The 24,189-nt window shown below is 43.3% G+C and overlaps 1 protein-coding gene across 3 annotated transcripts in view; it reads left to right on the plus strand.

Annotated features, from left to right (window-relative positions):
• Window positions 1-24,189, plus strand: part of schip1 (schwannomin interacting protein 1) — a 239,307-nt gene that overhangs the window by 179,375 nt on the left and 35,743 nt on the right. The window contains exons 1-2 of one of the 3 annotated variants that reach the window (XM_055045567.1): window positions 14,321-14,923; window positions 19,487-20,287. In XM_055045567.1, the coding sequence (XP_054901542.1) occupies window positions 14,915-14,923; window positions 19,487-20,287 (810 nt within the window). In that variant the 5' untranslated portion in view covers window positions 14,321-14,914. Of the gene's footprint in view, window positions 1-14,320; window positions 14,924-15,636; window positions 15,912-19,486; window positions 20,288-24,189 lie in introns of those variants that run through there. The other 2 variants (XM_055045566.1, XM_055045565.1) reach the window with 2 other exon arrangements.

Raw genomic sequence — 24,189 nt, forward strand, 5'->3', positions numbered from 1 at the left:
TATGGTTTGAAGATGGCGGCCCAAGTTTTCACCGCGTCATAGCACAACCTGTTAGTGAATGGCATTACAGCGGCCCAGAGCGACGCCGTTACTCCGGGTTGTGTGTTATGGGCCTTTGGAGGCAAAGTAAGGATTGAAATGAGATGCTCTGGTTTCCCTGGAACAGAGAAGAGAGGGAGTCAGGTGGCTGATGGGAGAAACCCAAAACTGTCACACCTGTTCGATGTCAGCTTCGCTTATCGGAGTTTCTCCAGCTCAGAAAACCAGAGCCCGCCGCTCTGTCAGTGTGCGAGGAGAGAAGAGATCATTAATTACCGTGCACACACACAAGCTGGATCCTGGAACTTGATAATAGTGTAATGGTTCCAGGAGAGAGAGAGAGAGAGAGAGGAGGAGGACAGGTGTTGAGCGATGGTAGTAAAAAATGAAGATGGTGCTGTGAAGAGGTCAGCGCCCCCCGTGGAGTGGGTTTAAGACCCCCTCTGAAGCCTCCTTCTGCTGCCAGCTAAGTGATAACATGCATGAGCGAACCTCGGGTGGGAGAAGATGGGACGATGAGGCGAGAGGGGGAAGGATTGGAGAAAGCAGGACAAAATTGACACACTTAAAGGAGCAAAGTGGCCTGAAAGCCTCCCACACACCACCGCCCCTGAGCGGCCCCCTTCTGCTCACATGGGCATTGGGGGGGGGGGGTTATACTGAGAACGTTAGACTCCATTAAAATTGCAGCATGTTTACATAAAAAGGGAAGGCTTTTTCCGGCTCTACTTCCTGCCTGACGTCACCCTCCTCCCTCGTAACGCATCACTGAAATATAACTTCAGTTTGTTCGCTGATTCTTCTTAACCGCATAATAAATAAAAACCTTCAGCTTGAGTAAAAGAGGTTGAGCTCCTTCTCAGAATCACTCAACGATCTGCAGTTTCTTAAAACTACACCAATCAGCGTCTGAGAGCTGCACGGTAATTTCCCAGCGATGGCTGACATTGTGTTAAATGCATTACAGAGTTGCAAAGTCACCACCCCTGGACCCCTCCTACACCTATCAGCTGCTATTTTGGTGCACTTTGCAGTTATTTAGCCTCAGGATTATTCAAGAGACTCCATTGCAAGGTCCATTTGCTTTCTGATTCCTTTTCTTTTTTCTTTTTTTTTGTCGGGCTGGTTTTCTCGATATCGAGCTGATGATGCCACCCACCCCTCACGCTCTTCCTCCCACCCTTCGCCTTTCGCCGGGGCGCTGCGTGCCGAATGCCTTCGTGTCTATTTACCCTCCCAGCCTCTTCTGCGGCAGCTCCGATGGCGCATCGAGCCCCAGCGATGGTGCAGAGCGCCCGGAGGAGAGAGAAAGAAAGATGAAGAGGGATGCTGAATACAAAGGAGTGGAGAGAGAGGGAGAATGGGACTGGCTGTAGATGATGAACAAAAAGAAAAAGAAAAGAAAGAAAGAAGAGTGTTTCTTTGAGAGGCTCTCTGATGAAGGAGGAATGTGATGACTGAAGGGGGAGCGCATGAGTGGTATTAAAGTAGGGGAGCTTGTCCTGACAGAAGTGATGAGGCTCCCCACTGGGTCCAAAAATGGATGAGATGGTGCGTTTGGTGGCGCCTCTGACATGGGCCTGTACCTGTGCTGGAGTGACTGGTTCCCATTACGGCTCCTTCACTGGTCCAGGTCAGATGGCTGTTTGTGAAAAGTGACTTTGAAGAGGAGAAGGCGCTCGACTCTCAAGAGTGTGATTTTGCGATTGGTGCGTTAGATGAAATAGTTTTTCCTTTTAATGAAGCAACCCTCTTTAACCAATAATAGCCAATGTATTTATTTATTTTGAGCAAAACATATATTTGGTGTTAAAGAACCTTCCAATCTCAAAAATGAAGCCATATTTTTAGCTCTATCTATCTTCTTATCAACTTTGTTAGCTGCCCATAAAAAAACGGCATTATGCCGCATGTATTGGAGAAACGTCTCAGAAGGAGTATTTTTACTGCACTGGACTTTTCACCTTTACTTGAGACATTTTATGATGAACTATCGCTGAGCTTTCATGAGTGACATTTCTGCAAACTCCACAGACTGTGAATAGTTTCCCTGAATGAGGACACAGACACACACCTGCAGTTTTTGTTAAAGTTTCATGAGTTTTAAGTTGAAAGAAATTGATTTGGAAAAATGTTCCTTTTGCCCGACTTTATTATTTTGTAAAACGCTAAAATTCCCACATAACGTTACATGTCTGATTATGTACATTTTTAAATATCCAACAACTGTTGTCTTTGTATCAAATACGTTTTTACATGTACTTGAGAAGTTTTTTTTTTCAGTAGCTTCATCGCACCCTAAATAGGACTTTTAAAAAGTCCATTCTTTAGCTTACTGTTTATTTATTTAGTGAAATAAGTGTCTACAGTCAGTTTACAGGTCCTGTAATTATTGGCATTACTGTTAATTATAAAAAAAAGAAATATGACTGTGGCATTTTGTAATTTATGCTTAATTTTTAATATCATTTGTTATGTAAAGGTGCATCTAACTATTATTGACTTTCTTTTTCCCTGAGCTGTAAAAAGGACATCACACATACGCCTATACAAACTTTGTAAGCTATAATGTATATGCGTTAGTCAGAAAAAGGCTGCCAGAAGCAGGCTACCTTCCTGAAGTCAAAGCAAAAATTAAGTCGAGTATAATTCGAACTGTGACAGACAAAGCTGGATTTTTTCCTTCTCTACATTGACATTCACAAGGATGATAAAAGATGTAAACACTAAGCTTTTATCATGCAGCTGCTTGGTGTTGAATATCAAATGATTAATTTCAAGAGCAATGATGTTACATTGTTGTAATGCAAAACTATTCAATTATCGTCAATGTAATCCTCCACATTTTGCAGGAATGTTTTTTTTTGGGGGGGGGGTTTGTGATGACTAACAATTTATCTTACTTTTCGTTTTTCAATTTGCATTTTGCAGAGGCATTTTGCAAAGGCAGCGAAGGTCGCATTGTTTTGGCGACGATATCTGCTCAAGTTGAAACCAATTATCCCTCACAGAATAATTGGAGGCAAGCAAACAGGGAAGGAAAACATCCGTTGAGGGGGACAGGGGGGATGTTATCCATCTGAAGGCCAAGAGAGGAAAGATATTAAAAGAGACATTAAAGCCGTTTGTGCAGACAATTTGGGTTGGGGTAATTATTATGATTTGCACACTTTGGGGAACTTTGAAAGTAATTGGAGAGCTATGCTCCAGTCCTCCGAGGTAAAATTATAAGACAAAAAGAAAACATCAACTTGAGGTTAATTTGTTTTTTTCTTTTTTTGCTTTATTTTTCTGAGTCACACACCCACACAGCAGGATCATGACATCATCCAGTTCTGGATCGTTGAATTGCAGCAGAATTTTTCAACTGTATCTAAATAATAATTTCAACAATAATGAACTTATATATGAATTTAAAGTGATTCAAAGCATTTGACCAAATAAAAAAAAAACTGATTATTGCAGACAAGATGCTCGTGCACTACATGGCTGTAATGAGACATCGACACCAAAAACGCACATCAGGCTGATAAATGAATATTTAATTGTGTGAGTCACTGTGAAACGTGTTTGTTATGTATAATTACAGTGGTAAACAAAGATGGCTACTTATCTGCTGAGGAGCCTGATAAAAAATGAAAAGCAAAGACTGTTGATTATACTACTTATAAACGGTGCTAAATTAAATAAACAACAGATAAGAATAATCTACCCATGATAGTCATTTGAACAGAGATTACCTTTGTAATGTGTCATATTAACTAAAACGCTTTGACGACGGCAATCAGTGATGAATGTTTTAGTTTTGTCCTGAATCTGTGCAGATTTACATGAACGCAATCTTAAGCCGTGGTCGTGTACTGATATTGTAGTTGTACACTGATATTAATTATTAATCCAGCACTGCAATCACTGCAGGAAAATCTTCAACAAAGACAAAAATGGTCGTGAAATACTTTTGTTGCCGCAAAATGACTTATGGTCAGATCTAACATAAAGTAAAACTGTGTGTTTGTGCGTTCGCAGCTTCGCTCTGGAGCTCGTAATTAGCATCAGGTGCTGGAAATGATTGTTTACTCGAAAAAGCCATAATTGCTTCAGACACAGTGGCTTGTAAAAAGCATTAACGCCAGTTGAACTTTTGCACATTTCATTGAATTATAGCCACAAAACTTGATTTTAGGGGTTTTTTTAGCAAGAGAAAGCGAGAGAGCCATGCAAAGTAACACATTATGCTGAATATGGATGCAGTCTTCTGATTTAAAAGTTCATAGAGCCACTTTTCATTTTAATTACAGCGGCGAATCTTTTGGGGTCTCTGTCTACCGACTTAGCATATCAAGAGAGCGACATTTTGTTCCTATCAGAAGAACGCAAGGTCAGTGAGATCAGATGGAAAGTGTCTGTGAGCATCAAGACTTCTTAATGAGATGTTGACCTATGACATTCAAACACACGATCCAAACCATTGCAGCTCCGGCTGTATGCTAAGTGTAGTTTTTCTCCATCCAGATTCCACGTCCAGGCTGAAAAAAAGCATAGAAATTTTGATCAGTGGGTCACGGTATTAACATGTAGAGAAAAAAAATCAATACATTTCATTCACAACACTATTTTTCTCGTGTTTCCTGCTGTTAACTAGTATTGGCACTCTCATGGATTGCAGGTTTGTGGAGTGAGAAACCAATAGCTGTGCTGCCAGCAGTTTCTCCCACCTGAGCAGTGAAGCTCTACTGCTCCTCCAGAGTTGGCGTCAGCCAATTAACTTCGTGTACCTGCCTACCTAAGAAGCACAAAGCAAGTCTCATCCAAGTATCCATGTTTGTTGAAGATAATGCGCCTGCTGACAACAAATGAAATGTGGTGTAGCTACATTTGAGAACATCGTCAGTGGAGGCACGGTAGTGGCAGCATCAAGAAATATTTCAAGGGGTAAAGGCCATTTATAGATGATATAAAGTGACCAGTGACGTGCGTTAAGGAGCAAAGCTGGTGTGGCACTGACTTAATCAAAATCAAATTTGCAAATATTGACGCCCTGCAATTCTTCTGCATAGCTGTGCTGCTGCCAGCTGCGCTTCAAATGGTAAATGGACTGAACTTATATAGCACTTTTCCAGTCATTTTGACCACTCAAAGCGCTTTTCACTAGAGTCACATTCACCCATTCACACACACATTCATACACCGATGCGCAGACTGGTAGGCAATTTAGGGTTAAGTGCCTTGCCCAGAGGCAGGAAGCTGGAATCATACCTACAACCTTCCGATTGCAAGACGACAACTCTGCCACACAGCCACAGCCGCCCTTGGCTGTGGCTGTGTGGCAGAGTGTTTGAATGTGAAAATGTGAAAATTCAGCAATTTTGAAGAAAAAAATCATCAGAATTGGTTAAGCCAAATAAAACTTCATAGGTACTTTATAGTACAAACCACAGGATTAAAATAGCTACATAAATTATTTTATCATTCTATATTATTTTTCCACAGCATTTCCAGCTAAACTACCCTCTGGCACCAGTATATAAGCTCCTGTGCCAGTGAAGGAAGTATCTCACCCTTCAGGTTTAAACCATTAGAGTTAAAGTCTTGAGGCGCTTCTTAAACTTTTAGTTTTTATGCCAAATGACGAAAATGTCTATTTCATCCCAAATAAAATCTCCTGATTTAGAAATATCAAACCTTTCAATCCGGTCCAGTGAGGGTTTTTTGTTTTCTTTTATCACTATGACATACCTACGTTTAATCTGGCCTGATAAGGCAATGACCTCAGGAAACTCCGACGCAAAGTTACTTTTTGAGTGAAGACATCGTTGCACTAAAAATATTGGCCCTTCTCCCTTGCCAACTGCAGAATGATAAATTATGAGGCCATGTCTAACTCTGGTGCAGCAGTAGCTCACACCTGACAGCCCAGACAAGATCAATATTTGATTTAGAAAGTGTGCCGCCACCTGCCAGGGTCTCTTGGGGTTCACAGACTCTCACATCTTTGCCCCAAAACACTGCTTCTTCTTCTGCTGATATTGTAATGGTCTATGCGTTATCAGTTCAGCTTCCGGAAGAGGTTTTCAGACCATCGCCGCTAATCATACGCTGTACAAAAACTCTGACCTGCTGGAGTATTCAGCAAAAGGCTGGACAATATGGCTGAAAAACTGATCACCACGTAAACCGAAATCAATAACGTTGATAATTATTGATTTGGGGTTATTTTTGTTTTATAAATCTGAAATGCTCCCAGCGACCTTTCCTGTTTTATCCAGTGTTCAGTGATGAGGCACTGTAGCGAAACCCGTTCCTCAGTAAGTTGTTCTAGGCAACCAAAGAGCGAGTCAGTGAAGTTGATGCCACCAACCTGCTCAGACGGCCATGAAATGTTGAGCCGCTAAAGCCTTTTCTCTAACTACATCCCCCAGAATGCTGTGCGGTTTTGGATTAAAATTGGGTGAATTTTCTATACAATGTATATTGAGCACTCTATCAGATGTATTATTTATTGATATTGATCCCGTGTGTGTCATGATGTACATTATCGATTAATAATCCAACCCAAATTCAGCTTCAGCCCCATTTACTCTCACACCACCAAATTATTATTTCTAAAAAAGTAAATAATCAATACATTTCCCCTTTTTCTCACAATGATATTCCTTCTGTATGCTGGTTTATCACATAAAATCCTCGTAAAATATAATGATTAAAGGTCTAAACCTGGCAAACCTTTAAAAAGCTCAACAGCAAATACTTTTACACGCAATTACATCAAAGAAAAAAAGAACTGGAGAGGAACTTTGTTCCTCTCCATCTCAGCCCTTCCTGGTTTAATTTGCTCCTTAAATCAACTCCAGTTGCCTCTCTTCTTGCTTCCTCCCCAATCTCTGGATGTTTAGTTGTTTATGGGGCCAAGTGCGGAGCAGCAGGTGCAAGGCCTGCGGAAAGAAAAAAAAAAGAAAAGAGAAAGAAAAACGCCACAGAAATGATCCAATTTGGGGCGGGCAGTAAATTTTTCCGACGTCTGGCGCATGGAGATGAGCGCGGCAGGCGGATGCATAACTCCATTCTGACGGCGTTGCTGACGACGCACAGAAAGAGCCGACTTGAAAGTCCCGGAAAGGGGGACAGGAGACAGAGTCCCCCGCTCTGTCTCCGGTCAAATGATTACGGATGCTTCTGTCGCCGTGCGGGATGTGAGGGGATGAAAAAGCAGACGAGACCGTTTGGCTCTAACCTTCGACGTGAATCGCTCCAATGCGCACCTGCGTGAGGCGCTGCGTGCGCATTCAGCTCTCAAGGCGCCTCCCAGGCTCAGCTAATTGAACAGATTACAAACCTTTCGTCCTCCTCCGTCTAATTTGTGTGTGGTGGACTTAATGGCTCTGGAGCAAAAAGTCTCCAGTCCACCAATTGCGTAGCTGATTAAGATCTTCCGCCACGGCTGTGACTCTGGTCATAACTTCATTAATGACTTGGCTGAGTCTTTGCAGCTCCGCTGGTGCCAGTTCCTTTGGGCTTAAGCTCAAGAATCAAGAATCTTTGACATTTTTCTGAAAGCTCTTAGGTTGGTTACGAATAACTGAATTATTTCCATTTTGTTAAGTAGGAAAAAATATATTACAGATTTGGGGGGGTTTGTGTGTTTTTTTGTCACTTTCTTCAAATTCAGACGTTTACATACATTTGGTATCAGGAATAATAATTTGTCATCATTGATTTCAAGAACCATCACATGCATGCGTATCAAATGCATGGACTCCTGTTGTCAACTGTTTTTCATCAAGTCAGAACCGTCAACAACCAGGACACAAAACTGCTTGTTTTGTGCTAAAAAGCTTTTTGAAGATGCTAATTTAAAAAATAAATACATAAATTAGCATTTGGTGCTGCCCACACAACATGGGTTGCAAGAATCTCAAAAACTTTGCAAAACTCAGGATGGACATAGTGTTTTGTTTTTGTAATTGTTGGTTTGGATTCACTGGTGATACTCATTTGAAACCAGGTTTAATGCTAAATACCCATCTTGGCCCCCATAATCCTGACTGGGTTGAACACACTTCTGAGTCCGGCCACATCGGCTGATAAGCTGCTGCACACCGTTAAACAGAACGTACTGCAGACTGGAGCTGGACATGCTTCCCATTTCAATGAATCTAGTAGCTGAGAGCTCTTGTACGTACAATCGGACAAGAAGGCGCGCTCGCAATTCATTTCACACTTCGTTAGCCAGTGAAATTTGTTGGTGGGATAAGTAGCACAGGGAGGGAGATCGATACGTTACAGCCAGGTATTAGCGGTGCAGCGGGAAACAGGCTCTGGCATTTGACAGATTATGTAAACAAATTTTTTAAAAAGCGAGACATCGAGATCTCTGGTGGAGCTGAGGAGCCCTTGAACGCGTTTTGCAGACACGAATGTTCATGCCGGCACGTGTGTGCGCTTCCCTGGGAACGCTGGGTCTGGCGCTCCGTGTTTCGCCAGTGCTTCGTAATCTGAATGGAGTAAATCATCACTGTGTTTGAGATTGATGGCCGTTCTTAATTCTTTGGACCTGACCTGGTGTATTCAAGACACCAGGTCAGGATGCCAGCTCAGCATCTAAACCTCCTTTGTTGCCGCCAGACGTCTCTATTCACCGTAACATCGTCTGCGTCCTGCCGTTGCTGCTTCAAATCAAAAAATAACTAATAAAAACCTGAGCTACTAAATCCCACTCTCAGCAGGACTGATTAAAATTTTTATATCTGACAAAGCTCAAATTTTTAAGACATTTTCAAACGTTTGAAGAGCGGGAACATTTTTTGAAAAGCAGGTTTCTTCTTCATCTGTGTTGTTTTTTTGTTTTTTGTTTTTTTTAAGCCGATTCTTCAAAGCAGACCGTCCATTTAGGTGATCCTGAAACCACTCGAGACATTTTACGTGTTTATTCTTTAGTGTAGATCAGAGCTTTCCACTGTGATCCCCTTCCATTAACACCATTAGCCAGCAGCAGATATTTCTGTAGGTGTTTTGCTCTTACCCTTGGGTTATCTTCTGGACTGGTTGTTGTCCTCAGTCTGGTCTTCGTAGAAAGCCCTGTTGCAGGAACACTTTACACACACACTGTTTTAACCTGTCTGTCCTCTTTCCATGTAAAGCCGTTGCACAGTTTTCACCCAACCATTTGTGTCTTCCAAGACATAACATAAAAGCTGTTTAGAATCTGTCTGTACTGCAGTTATCACTTATACATTCCCAGAAGTATTAATGTACCACATTAAAGCCCTTCTTTGAAGCTATAAAAGGTAGCTTTTAGTTGCCTCAGTTCAGATTTTTTTTTTCTTCTTACTGCAAAACTTCCGTCGGTTTTTGTTTTAGGGAGCCATCTTCAGTGTGTAGGAACAGGTTTGTATCTAGACCAAAGAAAATGAAAGAAAAGAAAGTGCCTCAAGCAAGATTTTATATATAAATATAGATTGTCGAAGGTGCTTCAGAAAAACACTTCTCACTTCACTGATCACTGGAACTGAACAGCTTGTTTCACCCTGTAGCCAAAATCTTCCAAACCCAAAAACGAACAAGAACCATAGTGGAATTTAACACTAATTAAAGAAATTGCTTTCTTTAGACGCTGTTTATCCTCACCGTGTTTTGTAGAACATGTGCAGAAGCTGCGTGAAATGCCTTGTGAAAAGTTTTCACCCCCTTGAACATTTTTGTACATTTTGTTACATTTCAACCACAAAACTTCAATGCGTTTCGTTGGCAGGTTTTGAGGATTGTCGGGATGTTGTAGGAAAAATTTTTTTTATATATAAAAGAGAATTTTTCACACATTTCTGAGATTTTTACTCAGTCTCCTTCACAGAGAAACTCAAGCTCAGTGAGACAGAATTTCCCAAGTTTTACTAAAGGTTCACTGTTAGATTTACGGCTGAACTTTGACTAGGCATTCTAACACGTAGAGGTCCACGGTCTTCAGAGTCTGCTGTCCTGCTGCCTTTAGATGTGTCTCTGCTTCAAACTCTGAAGAGCTTGACTTCAGAGTCCTACTAGGAGGTGATCCAGCCATTTGATTTCAGGTAAACCTAGGCTAATTCTCATAAGTTTGTTGTTTGTACTCGTATTAGTCAAGAGGTGTGAGCATCTTGATTTAAAATAAAATCCTCGATAAGTTGATCCATCTAAGTTGAGTCCTTGCAGAAAAGTTAAGCATCTGAAAGCGGTGAAGGTTTTGGATTGCAAAGGTTTAACGGTTAATGTTCCGGTCCTGGACATGCCCAACATTTCTCCATTTCTGCTCAATCAAACATGCAAAAGGACAGAGAAAGTTTAGAACATTTGCACAACTGATTTTGGTGTTGAGAAATGATCTGACGACAACAAGAAATATAATGCTGTTATTGGGCAGAAAAAAACAAATTTGCTGAGAATGGGGCAAAAGAGACTTTTTATGCCCTCCTTCAATAAAACCAGATTTGTGGAATGTACAACGAATGACAACCATGTCAAGAGATTCTCCAACCTGAACTGTTCATCAAGGCAGTCTCTCTAGAGGTAACACCGACCTATTGACTGCTTCTGTTTGAGGTTGCCCTTGCTCAGCTTGTCAGTTCAGATAGACGACCATGTCTTGCTAAGTGTCAGTCGTGCCGCGCTTTTTCTGTTATTGGCCGATACGTCAAACGGAGCTCTATCATATGTGTAGATGTATAGTTATTGTCAAACAGCCTGGCTCTCCTTTAAACTTCGGCCCGACTTTCTCCCTGACCTTTTCTCCCGGGTTCCTTGCTTCAGTAACCAAACGATGCCGTTTGCTTACTGATGTTCTCTAACAAACCTCGAAGACCTTCACAGAAACGTTTTTTTTCTGATCAAAGTGGCTCATTTACAATTTAGGTGACTTTTGAAGGATTGCGCTACTTTAAGTTCAAGGGCTGTCAGTAGTTATTTGAGGTACTGTAAGGCCACGGTATATAAATGGTGCAAAGTATCAAGACTTTATGGCAGCATGTCTTGATGAGAGGACCGCCATGTTTGGCAGGTCTCCCTGTCGCCCTGTGTGCTCCACAACCAGCAAGGACGTTGCTCTTTTTCAGGTTTGGCCTTGTACCAGAGTTATGTTTCTGACGCTTCATTGTCTGTCATTCAGTTCAGGCCTCTTTATTTCAAGGTGAACTTAATCCCTCAGTTCCTTAAAAAAAGGGGGGTGGGCACTCTGGGAGTGAAAGTGGGAGTGAAAATCCTCCAAGGTCACTTTTAGTGTCTTCCCCTCTTTTTGGAGCCGCTGAGTTTCTGACAAGTTGGAGACAGGTTCAATTTCTCCGACTGTCAGGAGCCCTGCTTTTTTTTGTTGTTTTTTTTTTTTTAAACGCCTCGGAAGACAGATATAAGCCAGAGGAAGATGTTTCCCGACTTTTCAGTATTATCTGAGGGGGCATTCTTTTCTCCGGCCTTATCTCTCTGCCAGTAATGGGCCTTCAGTGATTCCTGCCAGATATCCGCCGTGGACGGACCGTTAGGCCGGGCAGATGGAGCAAAGCTTTCCAAGATACTGCAGATCTGGAATGGTCTGCTTTTCCACACGTCTCTGCCCGTCGGTGATCGGTAATTCCCGCTGAATGGCAGCTTGACAGACGTTGGTCTTCTGCTTCGTAAAAAAGCAGGAGGGGATAAGGACGGGAAGAGTGATTGAGCCGCGGCGCCGAAGGTGTTGCAAAGGGAACTCTTCTTTGACCACCTCCTCTATCAAAAGTGCAGGAAGAGTTCACCTCTTCCGGGTGCGATAAAGATTTGAGTAAAAGAGCTTTTGAAGTGACAGATAATGGATATCTTCATCTGGCCCTCCTGACTCGAAGCTCAGATACGGCTTTTATTGTTTTGTAGAACAGTCCACTGAGGGGAAGGTTGCCACGCCAGAGCTGCCTTAAAGTCTTTGACAGGCGGAAACTTCAAAAGGCGCCAACCTGCTTGTGAACCCATCTCTGGCTCCTGTAGGCAAATTAATGAGGCGTTAATTACCTTGCGAGCATATTGTCTCATATATAAAATCTCCAAAATGAGTATCCTCCCCATTTCCTCACTTTGCAATGGCAGATTCTAATTTTTAGGACACAACAGAGAAAGGAATGCCTGATGAAGACTCGGAGGCATCAACAAGGAGCCGAGCTGTGACAACATGCAGGATTCCCGCTGCCCTCTCTTTGGGATGATCTAAACTAGAGTTGTCCCCACTGAAGTAGAAGAAGAGGCTCAGCTGGAGGGCTTTGAAGTACTGCTCCATTATTACACGGATGATCTCTTTTGCTCCGCCATTATACATCCAACACACTACATCTTGAGACAGCTCTCATCCCTCAAACAACTACAAATCTAGGCGGCGCCCAGTCGGCCGGAAAGAGCGGAGAAACTGGTGAGACACAGAGATAACCGAGGAGAATTTACAACACCGCAACACGCCGCGTTTGTGCAATTTTCTCCAATGTTGGATCGTTTCATGCTCGCATTTTATAATTTTACCAAGCTCATTCTTTAGGATACTGTATCACTGATGTTTTTTACTTGGTTTGCACTTTTAGGAGCATATAAAACAGCAGCTGCGGCAAGAAGAAACAGAATGTCACATGAGAAGATCTAGTGATTTTCATGTTTGGCCCTCTTGAGCTTCAACACTGCATCTGGCACCAATAGGAGGATGTGTGTGTGCGTGGGTGTGCATGTGTGCGTGTTTAAGCTGTTTAGGCAATAACTGCTTTGTTTCCTGTCTCAAAGTAAATACTGTAGCTCTTAAAGCTTCACACACCCATAATAAAAAGCCTGCTTGTTTCTTCAAAGATCATCTTTCTCATGTTATAAACTCTGGCTTTCAAAATGACGCTCGCCAGATATATCTTATCGGACTGCGTGGCTGAAACTTGAAGAAAGAAGACATTTTAGAAATTTAACAATTTATTTGTTTAGCAAACAGCGGCCTCAGTAGTTTGCGGTGAGCGGTAAGCAACCAAAACATCCTGGCTGATGCTGGTCTCCGGCTTGATTATACGCTGCTGAGGAATGGCATCCCCGTCTTCAATCAGCCTTTGTGGCAAGTCGGCCAGTTGGATTGTTTTGATCGCTCTGCCACAGAAAGCGCATCCAAACTGATTCCACGAGGGAGTGGTTGAGGTCAGGGCGAGGAGGGCAGAAGTCCTCCTCGCTCCGTTATGTCACGACGACCTCACGTCAGCCTACTTGTGTCACAGCAGGTCGGGTTCTCGGGTCGAGGACATTTCTTGTGGTCTTGCATTGCCGGTATAAATTCCAAAAGCTATTTTTTTGTGGAATTTTGCTTTCTTCTCTTCCGATTTATGAATGGTGGGAGGTGTTGACTCTTTTAGTGGACAGAGTTTGATCAGTGGGTATGAAATCTCATCTGGATATATGATGGCAAGGTTTGTTTTTGTTGTGGTTGTTTCAACCCGGGGGATTCCACCCAACACAATTCCACTGCCTAAGCTGTTTGTCATTGGTGTAGAGAATTTGCTACTCTGCTTTGAGGCAAAACCAACATGTGCAGTTTATATACAGGCGTGGGAGCATTTAGCACCAAACGAACGGCTCCTACTGACAAGGAGCACGAAACAACAAAGACGTAGCTGCAGCTATCACCTTTTGCTCTACAGTGAGGTTAACAAAACCTCTCTTCAATATCTGGACCACAGTTCCAAAAGATTTGGTACGGAACAAGCGGCTCAGAAAGACAAATCTGCAGTGAAACACGGCAGTGGCAGCAGCATGTCAAGTGGCTGCTTTTCTTCAGATGAAACTAGAGTTTTTGTGCAGGATAAACTGATAAGACAGTTCCAGTTACAAAAGCTTTGAGGTCTTTAGTAAGGTCTTATTTATATATATATATATATTTACATCTCTTCTTCTGGAATCTACACATTACAAACATGGGGACATTTTGTACAATATAAAAGTTATTTCTAAATTGTAAACTTCGCTGTCTTTATAAATAAACTCGTGTCAATAAATTCTGGTCAGCGCATCTTGGCTTGTTGTTGCTCCAGATTTCGTCACAGCTCAGGTGGAGCCCATTAAGAACAAAATGCCCTCTACGGCGTTTTGTCTGTCACTGGAAAATAGCAATTCAGAACCGTAAGAAGTTTCACAAAAAAAATATATGTATTTTTAAAAACTTTTCACTCTTCCTTGAATTGTCCCCCGCGTGGTTCCGAGGGGGTCAGTGGGTGCAGAAGGCTGGGCTTCAGCCTCGGTGTTTGCGTCTTCGTCACTCGGGCGGGCTGCGGCGCACAGAGCCGCCACCGGCCACAGACAGCGGACCTGTGCCAGCCGGGGCGACGCATGGCTCTTTCCCCGCATCCGGGCTCGGCTTGTTTATGAAAAGCTCGCATCCTTTTTTCCTGCGTGGAATCTCTGAAAGCTGCGCGGACAGCCCACGGTGGAAAAAAGGGGGGAGTCGCAGCTCACTCAGACGGAGGCTATTTATTTCCCCCCAGCTGACGTGGAGGGAGCGCAGGCTGGACCGCTGGATTGTGGGCACCGCTCCGCCGCGTCTCCGAGCCGGGGAGGAGAGGAAGCCGACCGGCCGGGATTTCTATTTATTTTATTATTATTTTACATATACACCTTTCAAAGCCTGTTATTTCCCCCACCCCTTCTTCTTCTTCTTCTTCTACCAGAGCTAACTCTGGTGGCTTCCTCTGTTGGAAACAACTATCCCTCACTCAGCGATGACTGCTGCGAACGATCCACCGGCTCTCTGTCATTTCTCCGCCGCCCGCCCTTAGAATAAAACCGGGCTGGCTGCGAAACAACTCGGCGCCGTCACTGTTTGTCTAGCGGCTGGGATTCACACTTTGCAATGTCTTGACGTGGAGCGGACGACGTCGAGATGATGACAGTGAGTAGCAGTTCATTTGGAGCACTTTCTGCTGCCGCGACTTCATTGCTGACCGACGGGCGGTGCGCGGATCGGGGTCAGAGTCGGTGGTACAGGGCGTTTCAGGCGGCGCCGCTGCCGGGTTCCTCCTGGGACTTTTGGTGGTGAGGAGGGATGGAGGGGGGCGGGGGGGCATTACATCATTACACTGAAGGATATGCATGATTGTGCATATTTATTGTTGACTCCTTTTTAAATGAAACCCTTCTTTTTAAAAAAAAAAAAAAAAAAGCTGTTAATTATAGATGCTTAATAACATAATAACAACGTGTCTCGGATGTCTTTTGGAGTGAGCTCTATGGAAAGGCAGCCTGGGCGTGTGCGATGATGCCCCTTTAAATACCATCTAGAGGAGGACTCGTTTATGAGCGTAGTATTCTTTCTCATTGCAAATAAACGCCCCCCACCCCTGACTTAAAAAAAAAACACCCACCCGGCTGTGGGGTTGATAGCAGTGCAGCTGTCAATTTGCATGTATTTTATTGGTCGAACCCAGCCTGTGTACAGTCTCTCTCTCTCTCTCTCTCTCTCTCTCTCTCTCTCTCTCTCTCTCTCTCTTTCTCTCTCTCTGTCTGGGTTAATCCCACAGCGGATCAAGCTCTGCGGCTCCGCGTGCGTGCAGCCTGCTGGCGTCTCGCGCCGTCTATCTCGGCGGCTCTCTCTCTCTCTACATATATATACAGATATAAATGTAAACTCCTCACTTTAAATGATTGCATTATTTGGGTCATGTGACCACGGCGTACTGACGCGATAGACGCCGCCTGGTCGAGCGGCGAGGCTCCGGGTGTCGGAGGGTAGCGCCGTGCAGGAATCGGTGGAGCGAGATTTCAAGACGCGATTAGCGCCCGACGGGGCGAGGAAAGCCAACTATGACAGACCGGGTCTCACGCCACCGGGGCTGGTGACCACGCTGTTCCACCGGGCAGGACGCCGGATGAGCGCATTGGTGAGGTTCTGACTCTCTGTACCCTCCTTCTACACGTACAGGGCCGGATTGAAGGCTGAATTGCACCGGGTCTACCCCCTCCCACCATCACCACCCAGAGGTTAAAGGGATAATTGTTGTTACTGAGGCTGTTATTTCCTTCTTTCTTTTGATTAAGATTCTGTGAGTGTATTATCAATATTGATACCCTTATCTGCAATAGAAAGATGTGAGCTGGTGCATATACATCATTGGGTCTTGGCTAAGTGGACTCTGCTGAATTAGTTGATTTCCCTGATCCAAACAGCCAAAACTGAGATGGATGCACTTGGTCTGGAAAAACATGTTATAGTGGCAGATGTCGACTGACAAAGACTTGCATGAGTTTGTTCAGTTTTCTTCCTTCTTTCATTTTTGGTGAACAACAGCAGCATCGTTAGTTTTAAATTTAGGTTGAACAAATGACTTCATGTTGCAAAAGTCAGAGGTTTTCTGACCGATGAGGTCGACTGACATTTCTGTCTGCTGTGATGTCATCGACCGAAACACACTAAGCAGTGTTAGCAGGTTTTTTTGTGTGTTTTTGTTTGTTTCTGGCAGCTTTACCAACGGTTGCTTGGCAAAGATGCTTAATATCAGGTGATATGCTTTAGCATTTTCAGTTTGAAGGGGGAAAAAAATCAGCTAAAACAGGAGATTTCTTTTACTGGTCGTGTTTCTCTGGAAACTGCAGTCTGTATCAGTCAGAAGTGGCAGATCAGAAATATCAGATTATTGCTCCTGTTTTCTCCCAGGTCTGGATAAATATGGAGAAAAATGAAAATTAATTGTTGAAAATGTTTTTTCCCCTTTTTCTAAAAGAAAAAAAAACATTTTAAGTGACCGACATTGATTTCTACAAGGATAATATCTTTTATTGACAGCGTGCCAAAGCAAAACTAGTCTGTGATTATAATATGACTTTGTCATTAAGCTGACAGGCCGTTTTGTTTTGCATCTGGCCCCTCCTAGATTATAGTTTTAAATTGGGTGTTTGGTTCTGTGCCAGACAAAGCATTAATCATAATGATTCGATTCAAAACGCATTTTTCTTAATGCATGTAAATCCAGACATCATTTCTGTAAGTATTACAAATAAAAAAAGAGACACGTCACTTGATCTGGTGAACTGGACAAAATGAAGAAGCAGATCAGTGAAATTACTGGTTTATCGACCTGCTAAACCAGTTACCACCTCAACATTGTGCTTTTTAGCGAAACGCAGGATGTTTTGTACTCAACTGAGTAGAATTTTTAAAACAGCTCAATGGAAAAAATTTGAAACACGATTTCCAAATTCTCACTTGACTTCTCGGAGAACCTAACCTGTAATGTAAAATCCTGCCATTGTTTTCTCTACTACTAACATATTGCTGGCTAAGGCTAAATCTCATATTGAAAGTGGACTTAAGCTTTTTTTCTGGACATTTGCATGTCAGGCTCATCTCTGCAGTAGCTTTACGTCCATTCCCTTCGACTTGTTCCTCGCAGAAATGCAAGTTCCCCAGAAGGGCTTTATGATTCCACATCCCATCAGCACTTTTCAGATGGACTCTAAGATGCTGAGTCACATTGCTTCCCCACAACAAACACGTTTCCCGCACTTCCTTTCGCAGTACGCAGCTGCGTGATCTTGTGTGCCTAACTTATTATAAGTTTATGATGATAAGCATAACGGCAAGCACTTATACGTTCCACCCTCCCCCACACCCCCCGTCCGCTCGGTCTTGCTTGAGAAGCAGAGCGGATTCCGTCCTCTTGGTCTACACCGGCATTTAGCAAGCTTTATAATTAATTAGTTTGCAGAGCAGCTCATAATGTGCTCACAGAGGAATGTGTTGTTAATTTGTCTTTGCCCCGAGAGAAATTTGACTGTGCTTTGCTTTTTATTAGGTATTAAAAGTAGTGAGACATTCTGATGAAGATGCGCTGCTTTGGAGGGGAGAAAAGACAAAACAAGAAAAAAAAGAAGAAATATCGCAACAATCAAAGGCTCCGGTTTGGTGGAGATTTGTGGACGGTTGTAAACAACAGGGACATTTTCATTAGTCGTGCACCAATCAGTCCGCCGGTGCAACACAGACAAGGTCAGACAACAGCTCCAGACTCACCTGTTCGTGCCACAGTTGGCTGTGCATTATCATTTCTCCGTTGCTCTCACCCAGCGCTCATAACACTCTGTTTAGTCCCCGTGCTGCTGTGCAGATGTAGCGGTAGGCAGTGGAGCGGTATTCTGACACGCTGAGCCACAAAGACCCCTCCCTTACGACGCGTGTTTGTGTCAAATGTTGCACAAGGCCATTCCGAGCAATCTGCTATGCATTTAGAAACAGAGTGGCATAAGCCTAATCACGGTATTCATAAGCAAAGTTCAGCAATCGCTCTTCTGCCATGACTGAGGACTGAAGAAGAGTGAAAACCGAACGTCTCAGAGGAGACCTTCTGGGTCTAACAGAGAAAGCCGTAGAAGACTTAGCTTTGGCTGGAAAAGAAAGGAAAATGTGGAGGAATTTCTGAAATGGCTGAGATGATTACAGATGTGAGTCCCCATGACTTAAAATTATATACCATACAGAACAGACTGTTTGTGCCAGTAGCCAGCCTCCACTCGGCTGTTTAACAGGCTTACAGCTTGCAAACTGTAAGGTTAAAAGCATATCGGCTTAATGAGAGCGGCGGGGCGGTGCTCTCTTAGTTTCCTCATCTTGACTGTCCCTGTTTTCATGACCAGGATTTTCCAAATAGCTGGGTTTGTAGGCTATTTCACTTCAGAGGGAAAAGAATTAGAATGGGTTTCTAGACGTCATGCAGCTGGAGAAAAGCATCTTAAATAAAAGCCAATGAAAATCCAACTCGATCAATTACCAATAAAATGCTGAATAAAAGGGTAACACGGTTCCGTCAATAACATAACATAGTTTTACCAAATTCTGTTCTGAAACATTAAGAACAGAATTGATTCAGTGTCATAGTTTATATATAACAGCAGACACCCTGACTTCCTTTAAATCTCAACTAAAAATACACTTATTTAGAATTGTAATTGAAACGTAATATGTAACAATTTATTATTTATTCTATGATGCATGACTTTGTGTTTTTGTGCTTATGATGTAAAGCACTTTGAAATGCCTTGCTGCTGAAATGTGCTATACAAATAAAATTTGATTTTGATTTTTTTATATATATATAAAGTATATATACATAGAATGACATAATATAAAGTTTTATATGTAAATAAATTGGCTGACAAAGCTTCCTGCAGTAAACAGCAACAGGTTTCCACTCTGTTCAGAATACATGGCATAAGTAACACATGGGTTCAGCTGTTGGTACAGTAAGACAAACGTCTGTAAAACTGCAGGAGGAAGGAAGTTCCTGCAAGTCAGGAAGTGCTTTGTGGTTGCCTGTCTAAAACCACAACACTTCTGTGACTAATCCAAACTTCCCTGTATTCTCCTTTTATGTTTTTCCTCCCTTTGCCTTTCCTATGCATCCACTTCTAGGCATTTCATGCTCAATCTCCATTCTTTTTTCCCCCCTTTTTTATCTTACAGGATTATCGAGAGGATGGCATGGACCTGGGGAGCGACGCATCCAGTCGCTCCAGCTCAGAGTCCAACTCCAACAAGGTCACACCCTGCTCTCCTTCTCTTGACCTTGCCAATCTGGAGGACTACAAATCCTCCCCGTCCCCAGATCTGGGCACTCTAGATGACTACGAGGAGGATGAGGACTACCAGGAGTACAAGAAGAAGGTGATGGAGGAGTGGGAGAGTGAGTACGGCGAGGAATACACCTCCCCGCAGCCCCCTGGTCAAGACAAAAGCAAAGAGAGTGCCGTGATCGGTAGCGGGCTAAAAGAAGGCTACAGGAAGTCGGCAAATGCTCTAAGCCTCGCCGAAGAATTCCAGGATGTGAAGACGGTCCCGCCCCTGCCGGCCCCCGCAGGACGCACCGCCACCGCCGCGGCAACTTTCCCAGATGAACTGAAGCAGAATGGGAATTTGATTCTGCACCAGAGCAACCAGCTCCACTCCTCCAGCACAGCTGAGGGAGGACCAGAGACTCCCAAAGCTGCCCACCGCAGCTGCGGTAAGGGCAGGGGGAGCCGCAGCAGTGGCAGGGGTGCTGATGGTGGCGGAGCAGGAGATGGTGGAGGAGGAGGAAGTGGAGGAACTGGGGGTCCGATGCGGGAGTACAGAGAGGAGGAGCAGAGCGTAGAGGAGGAACCCCTGCCCACGATGGATTGGGCGGCCCTGGAGAGACACCTGGCCGGTCTGCAGTGCAGAGAGCAAGAGAACCAAAACCTGAACCACAACCAGAACCACAACATGGGCAAGACCAATTACACCTCGGTGAGTGTGCACTTGTCTACATGTTGTTCTTGAATCTTGCTGCGCTGAGCTTCTAATGTCAAAGGTCATCTCTGTCATAATAAATTCTCCAGCAGCCGTAATCCTGCAGTCAGCCAAGTCAGATAGACTCTGGAAACGCAAGGTTAACTCAGCTGGAGTAAGGAAGAGGGATTAGTCGGCTAATGTAGCAATAAACTATGTGACCTATGCATCTATTACCATGATGATCAGGACAGTCTAACAGTCTAACTCTAAAGGAAGTGGAGGCTGTGAAGGATCAGCAAACATACAGCCGACTGTTAATTCATAGTGTTGATTGGGGAAGCTGTTTGACACTTTGAGGGGGCATTCACACCAGCCTTGTTTAGTCTGTGTTAATCCAACTCTAGTTCATTTGCCTAGAAAGTGTGGCTTGTTTGAACTCTGATTCCGAACCAAAACAGCTGATGCTGTTTCATCTAAAAAAGATAAGTCTTGGTTTGGTTGAAATGAGGTCGAGGCGTGGTTCGAATGCATCGGCTGCAAGCAGACTGGAGACTGCTCCTACGCTCCAAAATGGGAAGAGGACTATAGCGTAGGGAATTGGGGTAAATACAACTTAAACAAATATGTGAGTCTCGCTCTTGCATGAGAAATGGCTCGTGGTCTTCTGCCTATGATGCAGAAAAAAAAATCCTGAAACCACTAAAATCTGACACCTGTTAATTTTTGTTTACATTTTGCGAAGAAGGAAGTTGTGCCCACGTCTTTTTATTAGGGGGTTTTCGTGCCTTTTCCATCAGTGGTTCTTGGTGCAGCACCACCACAGGCGAGGGGAGGGACAGGTTGGTCTAAGGGTTGGATCATTTGACACAGCACAATGTGAAAACGAACCGCACCTGCTGCAAATGGAACAAATGTTCGAATCGATTGGAAAGCGAACAATCTAGCAGATTGTTACGTGTGAAAAAATAAGTCCACATGCATTATCAGTCATTTTGGGTCTGAAATAAATAAAAAAAATCTAAGATCAGAGTTGTAAATATAAAGCACCTTAGCTCATAATTCTTAATATTTCATAGCTGATGACAGTCTTACTCTAGAGTTTGGTTGTTGACCAACTAGAATTAATGTCCAACCAGTTTCTAGAGACAGGAACGGTCTTTGTTGTTGCCATGTGGCACTTAAACCAGAAGAGGTCAGTGTTGCATCGACGTTGAGCATCTCCTGGCATGTGGATGCATTCCCATCAGCTCCAGCATGAGAGCTGGATATTTATTACCATGGCAGCTTGAATCATAACGCTGACTCACCTCCATAGTTTAAGTGTTGGTCTGAGGGTCCAAAAGGCTGTAGCCTTAAAATGTGCAGTGGGAAATTGAACCAACAGCGGGTGAATGTTTGCATGAAAAACACAGAATGATGCTTCCTCCCCCCCAACACCTCTTCCTCTATTGATATGCGAGCACCAAGACCTTTTCCTCAGTGCACACACATAATGGCTGTGACCCGAGCTATTGTGGCTGGGTTGTGTGTGTTGTTTGTCTGTCCTGGAGTCCCGAAGCAGTCCTCTCTCCTGCTCCTCCCTTTGTCTCCTTGAGGCACGTCAGGAATGCAGCCGAAGATGTGGGGGATGAAAGGAAGGAAGAAAAGGACAGAAACAAGAAGTGAGCAGTTCAGGGCTGCATGCCTCGTGTGTTTGTGTCAGTGCTCATTACCTGCTGTCCGTCTTAAACAAGAAGACCGCCCCCCTGCTGTGCTTTAGACGGGGGGAGTCTGCCCTCCCTTCCTCCAGCTGCACAAATGATGCAAATGACCTGGCGGGAAGAAAACTTAGAACCACATGGATCGAAGACTGTGGATCAGTTTCAGAGAGTCTTGGAGATGATTCTGGGACTAAAAGGTTCCAAGGAAAACCATGCCATAGTTACATTAAGACAAAAATAATAATTTAGAGCTAAATTAAAAATAAAGCCTAAATTGGTCCTTCAGATGAAAGTATAATACAAATGCAAACATGGTGACAGTGAAGCAAATCTTGATCATGTTCATTAAAAGACGTAAAACAAGGCACAGACTGTATACAGAAATGGTTTGAAACATTGTGGAGTTTAGATGCCGCCATTTTTGTCATCTCTACATAAAAGACAGATTTTTCAGAAGTTCTGCTTTATATCTGCTGGATGACAAAAACAAAATCCATGATTAACTTTATTCCTTTTACTTTTCGCAATCTGTTAAAACAGAGATCTGCTGATCAGCTTTGCCCTGGTCCAAATCAGTATCTGATTTTCTTTCATGTTTGACCTGAAATGCATTTTCTGTTGTCTCTGCAGTTATGAGGCAGCCCTAAATGTGCCGGACACAGCCTAGTGTTAAATATTTTAGATCCACACAGGCCGGACCCAGCAGTGAGACACCGAGTGTGTTCATTTGCAGACGGGTGTGTCTGTCTGAGATGTCGTAGGGGTCCACTGGGACTGAAACCGTCACGCATCAGGAGATCTCAGAAAGCACAACACAAGGCTCCTAATCTGCAGTGATCAAGCAGTGACTCGCCAAAGTAGTCGGAGTCCCTTAACTTTATCACAGTTTCTAATTTTGTTACCATTAAAAATATATTTTTGAATGGCTCAATGCTGCCACCACCATGCTTTACCATAGAGAGCACCACATATCAGGCCTTACCAAATATCTTTGGTCTAGTTTTTAGTGCAAACATTTTACTACACTTGAAATACAACACAACACAATTTAAGTAACTTTTCAGCAAGATACAGGAGCTGGTTTTAAGTCAGTAACTCTTGAATATAGATTAAAATTACTATTATTATTATTACTAATTACTCACTGGCAGATTATGTAACTTATAACATGGAAAAAAGGACTTGTTGTATGTGAAAAAGCTCTACCAGTGGAACTTTTCATCTTTATTCAATCATCATTGACTGAAAACAAGCTCCTATATCTTGTTGAAAATTGACTTGTAAGGTAGTTCTGTCATTTTTCAAGTGCACTAAGATGTTTGTACTGAAACCAGATAAAGTACTTGGTATGATTAGATGTTTTTGCATTGATTTCAGAGAGGGAGAAGTGGAGTGTTGGTTTTCCATCACTCTGTTTTGCATGTAGGAACTAAAGTTCAGTTTTGTTTCCATTTAATTTTCTTCCACAAACTACATTCTCAACATCAAGCAGCAACTTCAGACTCTCCCACCAGAGCTGTGGATCTCTGCAGCTCCTCCAGAGGTAGAACATGCCGTTTGGCTTCTTCTTCCTTGTTCAGTCAGTATCAGTGACCAGCCATGCCCTAATATTTGTTTTTTGCCCTTTTCATGTTCAGATTTTCAATTCCTCTGTCAGATTTTCAAAACTTGGTAGATTGTTTGTGTTTTTTGTGTGTTTTTTTTTTACCTCACTTTTGCAGTAGCAACAAAGCATTTATTTTCTCAATGACCATAAAAATCTTCAGTTGTTTGAATCCCATTCAGCTCTGCACAACAGGCAGCAGGTGTGTTTGTTCAGGGTGTGGTCTCCAGCTGCTGCAGAGTCAGTGCATGCCTGCAAGCGGTACATGTGGAGGCACGGTGACCCCACCTTTTAGCTCGTCTCTAATGGACCTGCAGAAATGTGGGCAAAGAGGTTTCCACAGGGACCACAGGCACACCCAGGGTAGCATGACCTCTCTCCCTTTAATTAAGCCCAGGGTAATAAAATCAGAGCAATATTTTTTTCTTCTTCTCCAGCCCTCAAGTAAAAAAAAACAGAGAGACGGTGTTCATGTTCAGTATGGCTGTCAATTCTCAAAAAAGGTATTTATTGTATATTCTCCAAGTGATATACTGCAGAGGTGTTAAAACCTGTGCCTACAGGCTACTACTTTTTTTTGTCAGAGTTCACTCACCCAGACGCGCGTACACATT

Source organism: Poeciliopsis prolifica, unplaced genomic scaffold (assembly GCF_027474105.1).
Source record: "Poeciliopsis prolifica strain line A6 unplaced genomic scaffold, Auburn_PproV2 SCAFFOLD022, whole genome shotgun sequence".
Lineage (NCBI taxonomy): Eukaryota > Metazoa > Chordata > Actinopteri > Cyprinodontiformes > Poeciliidae > Poeciliopsis > Poeciliopsis prolifica.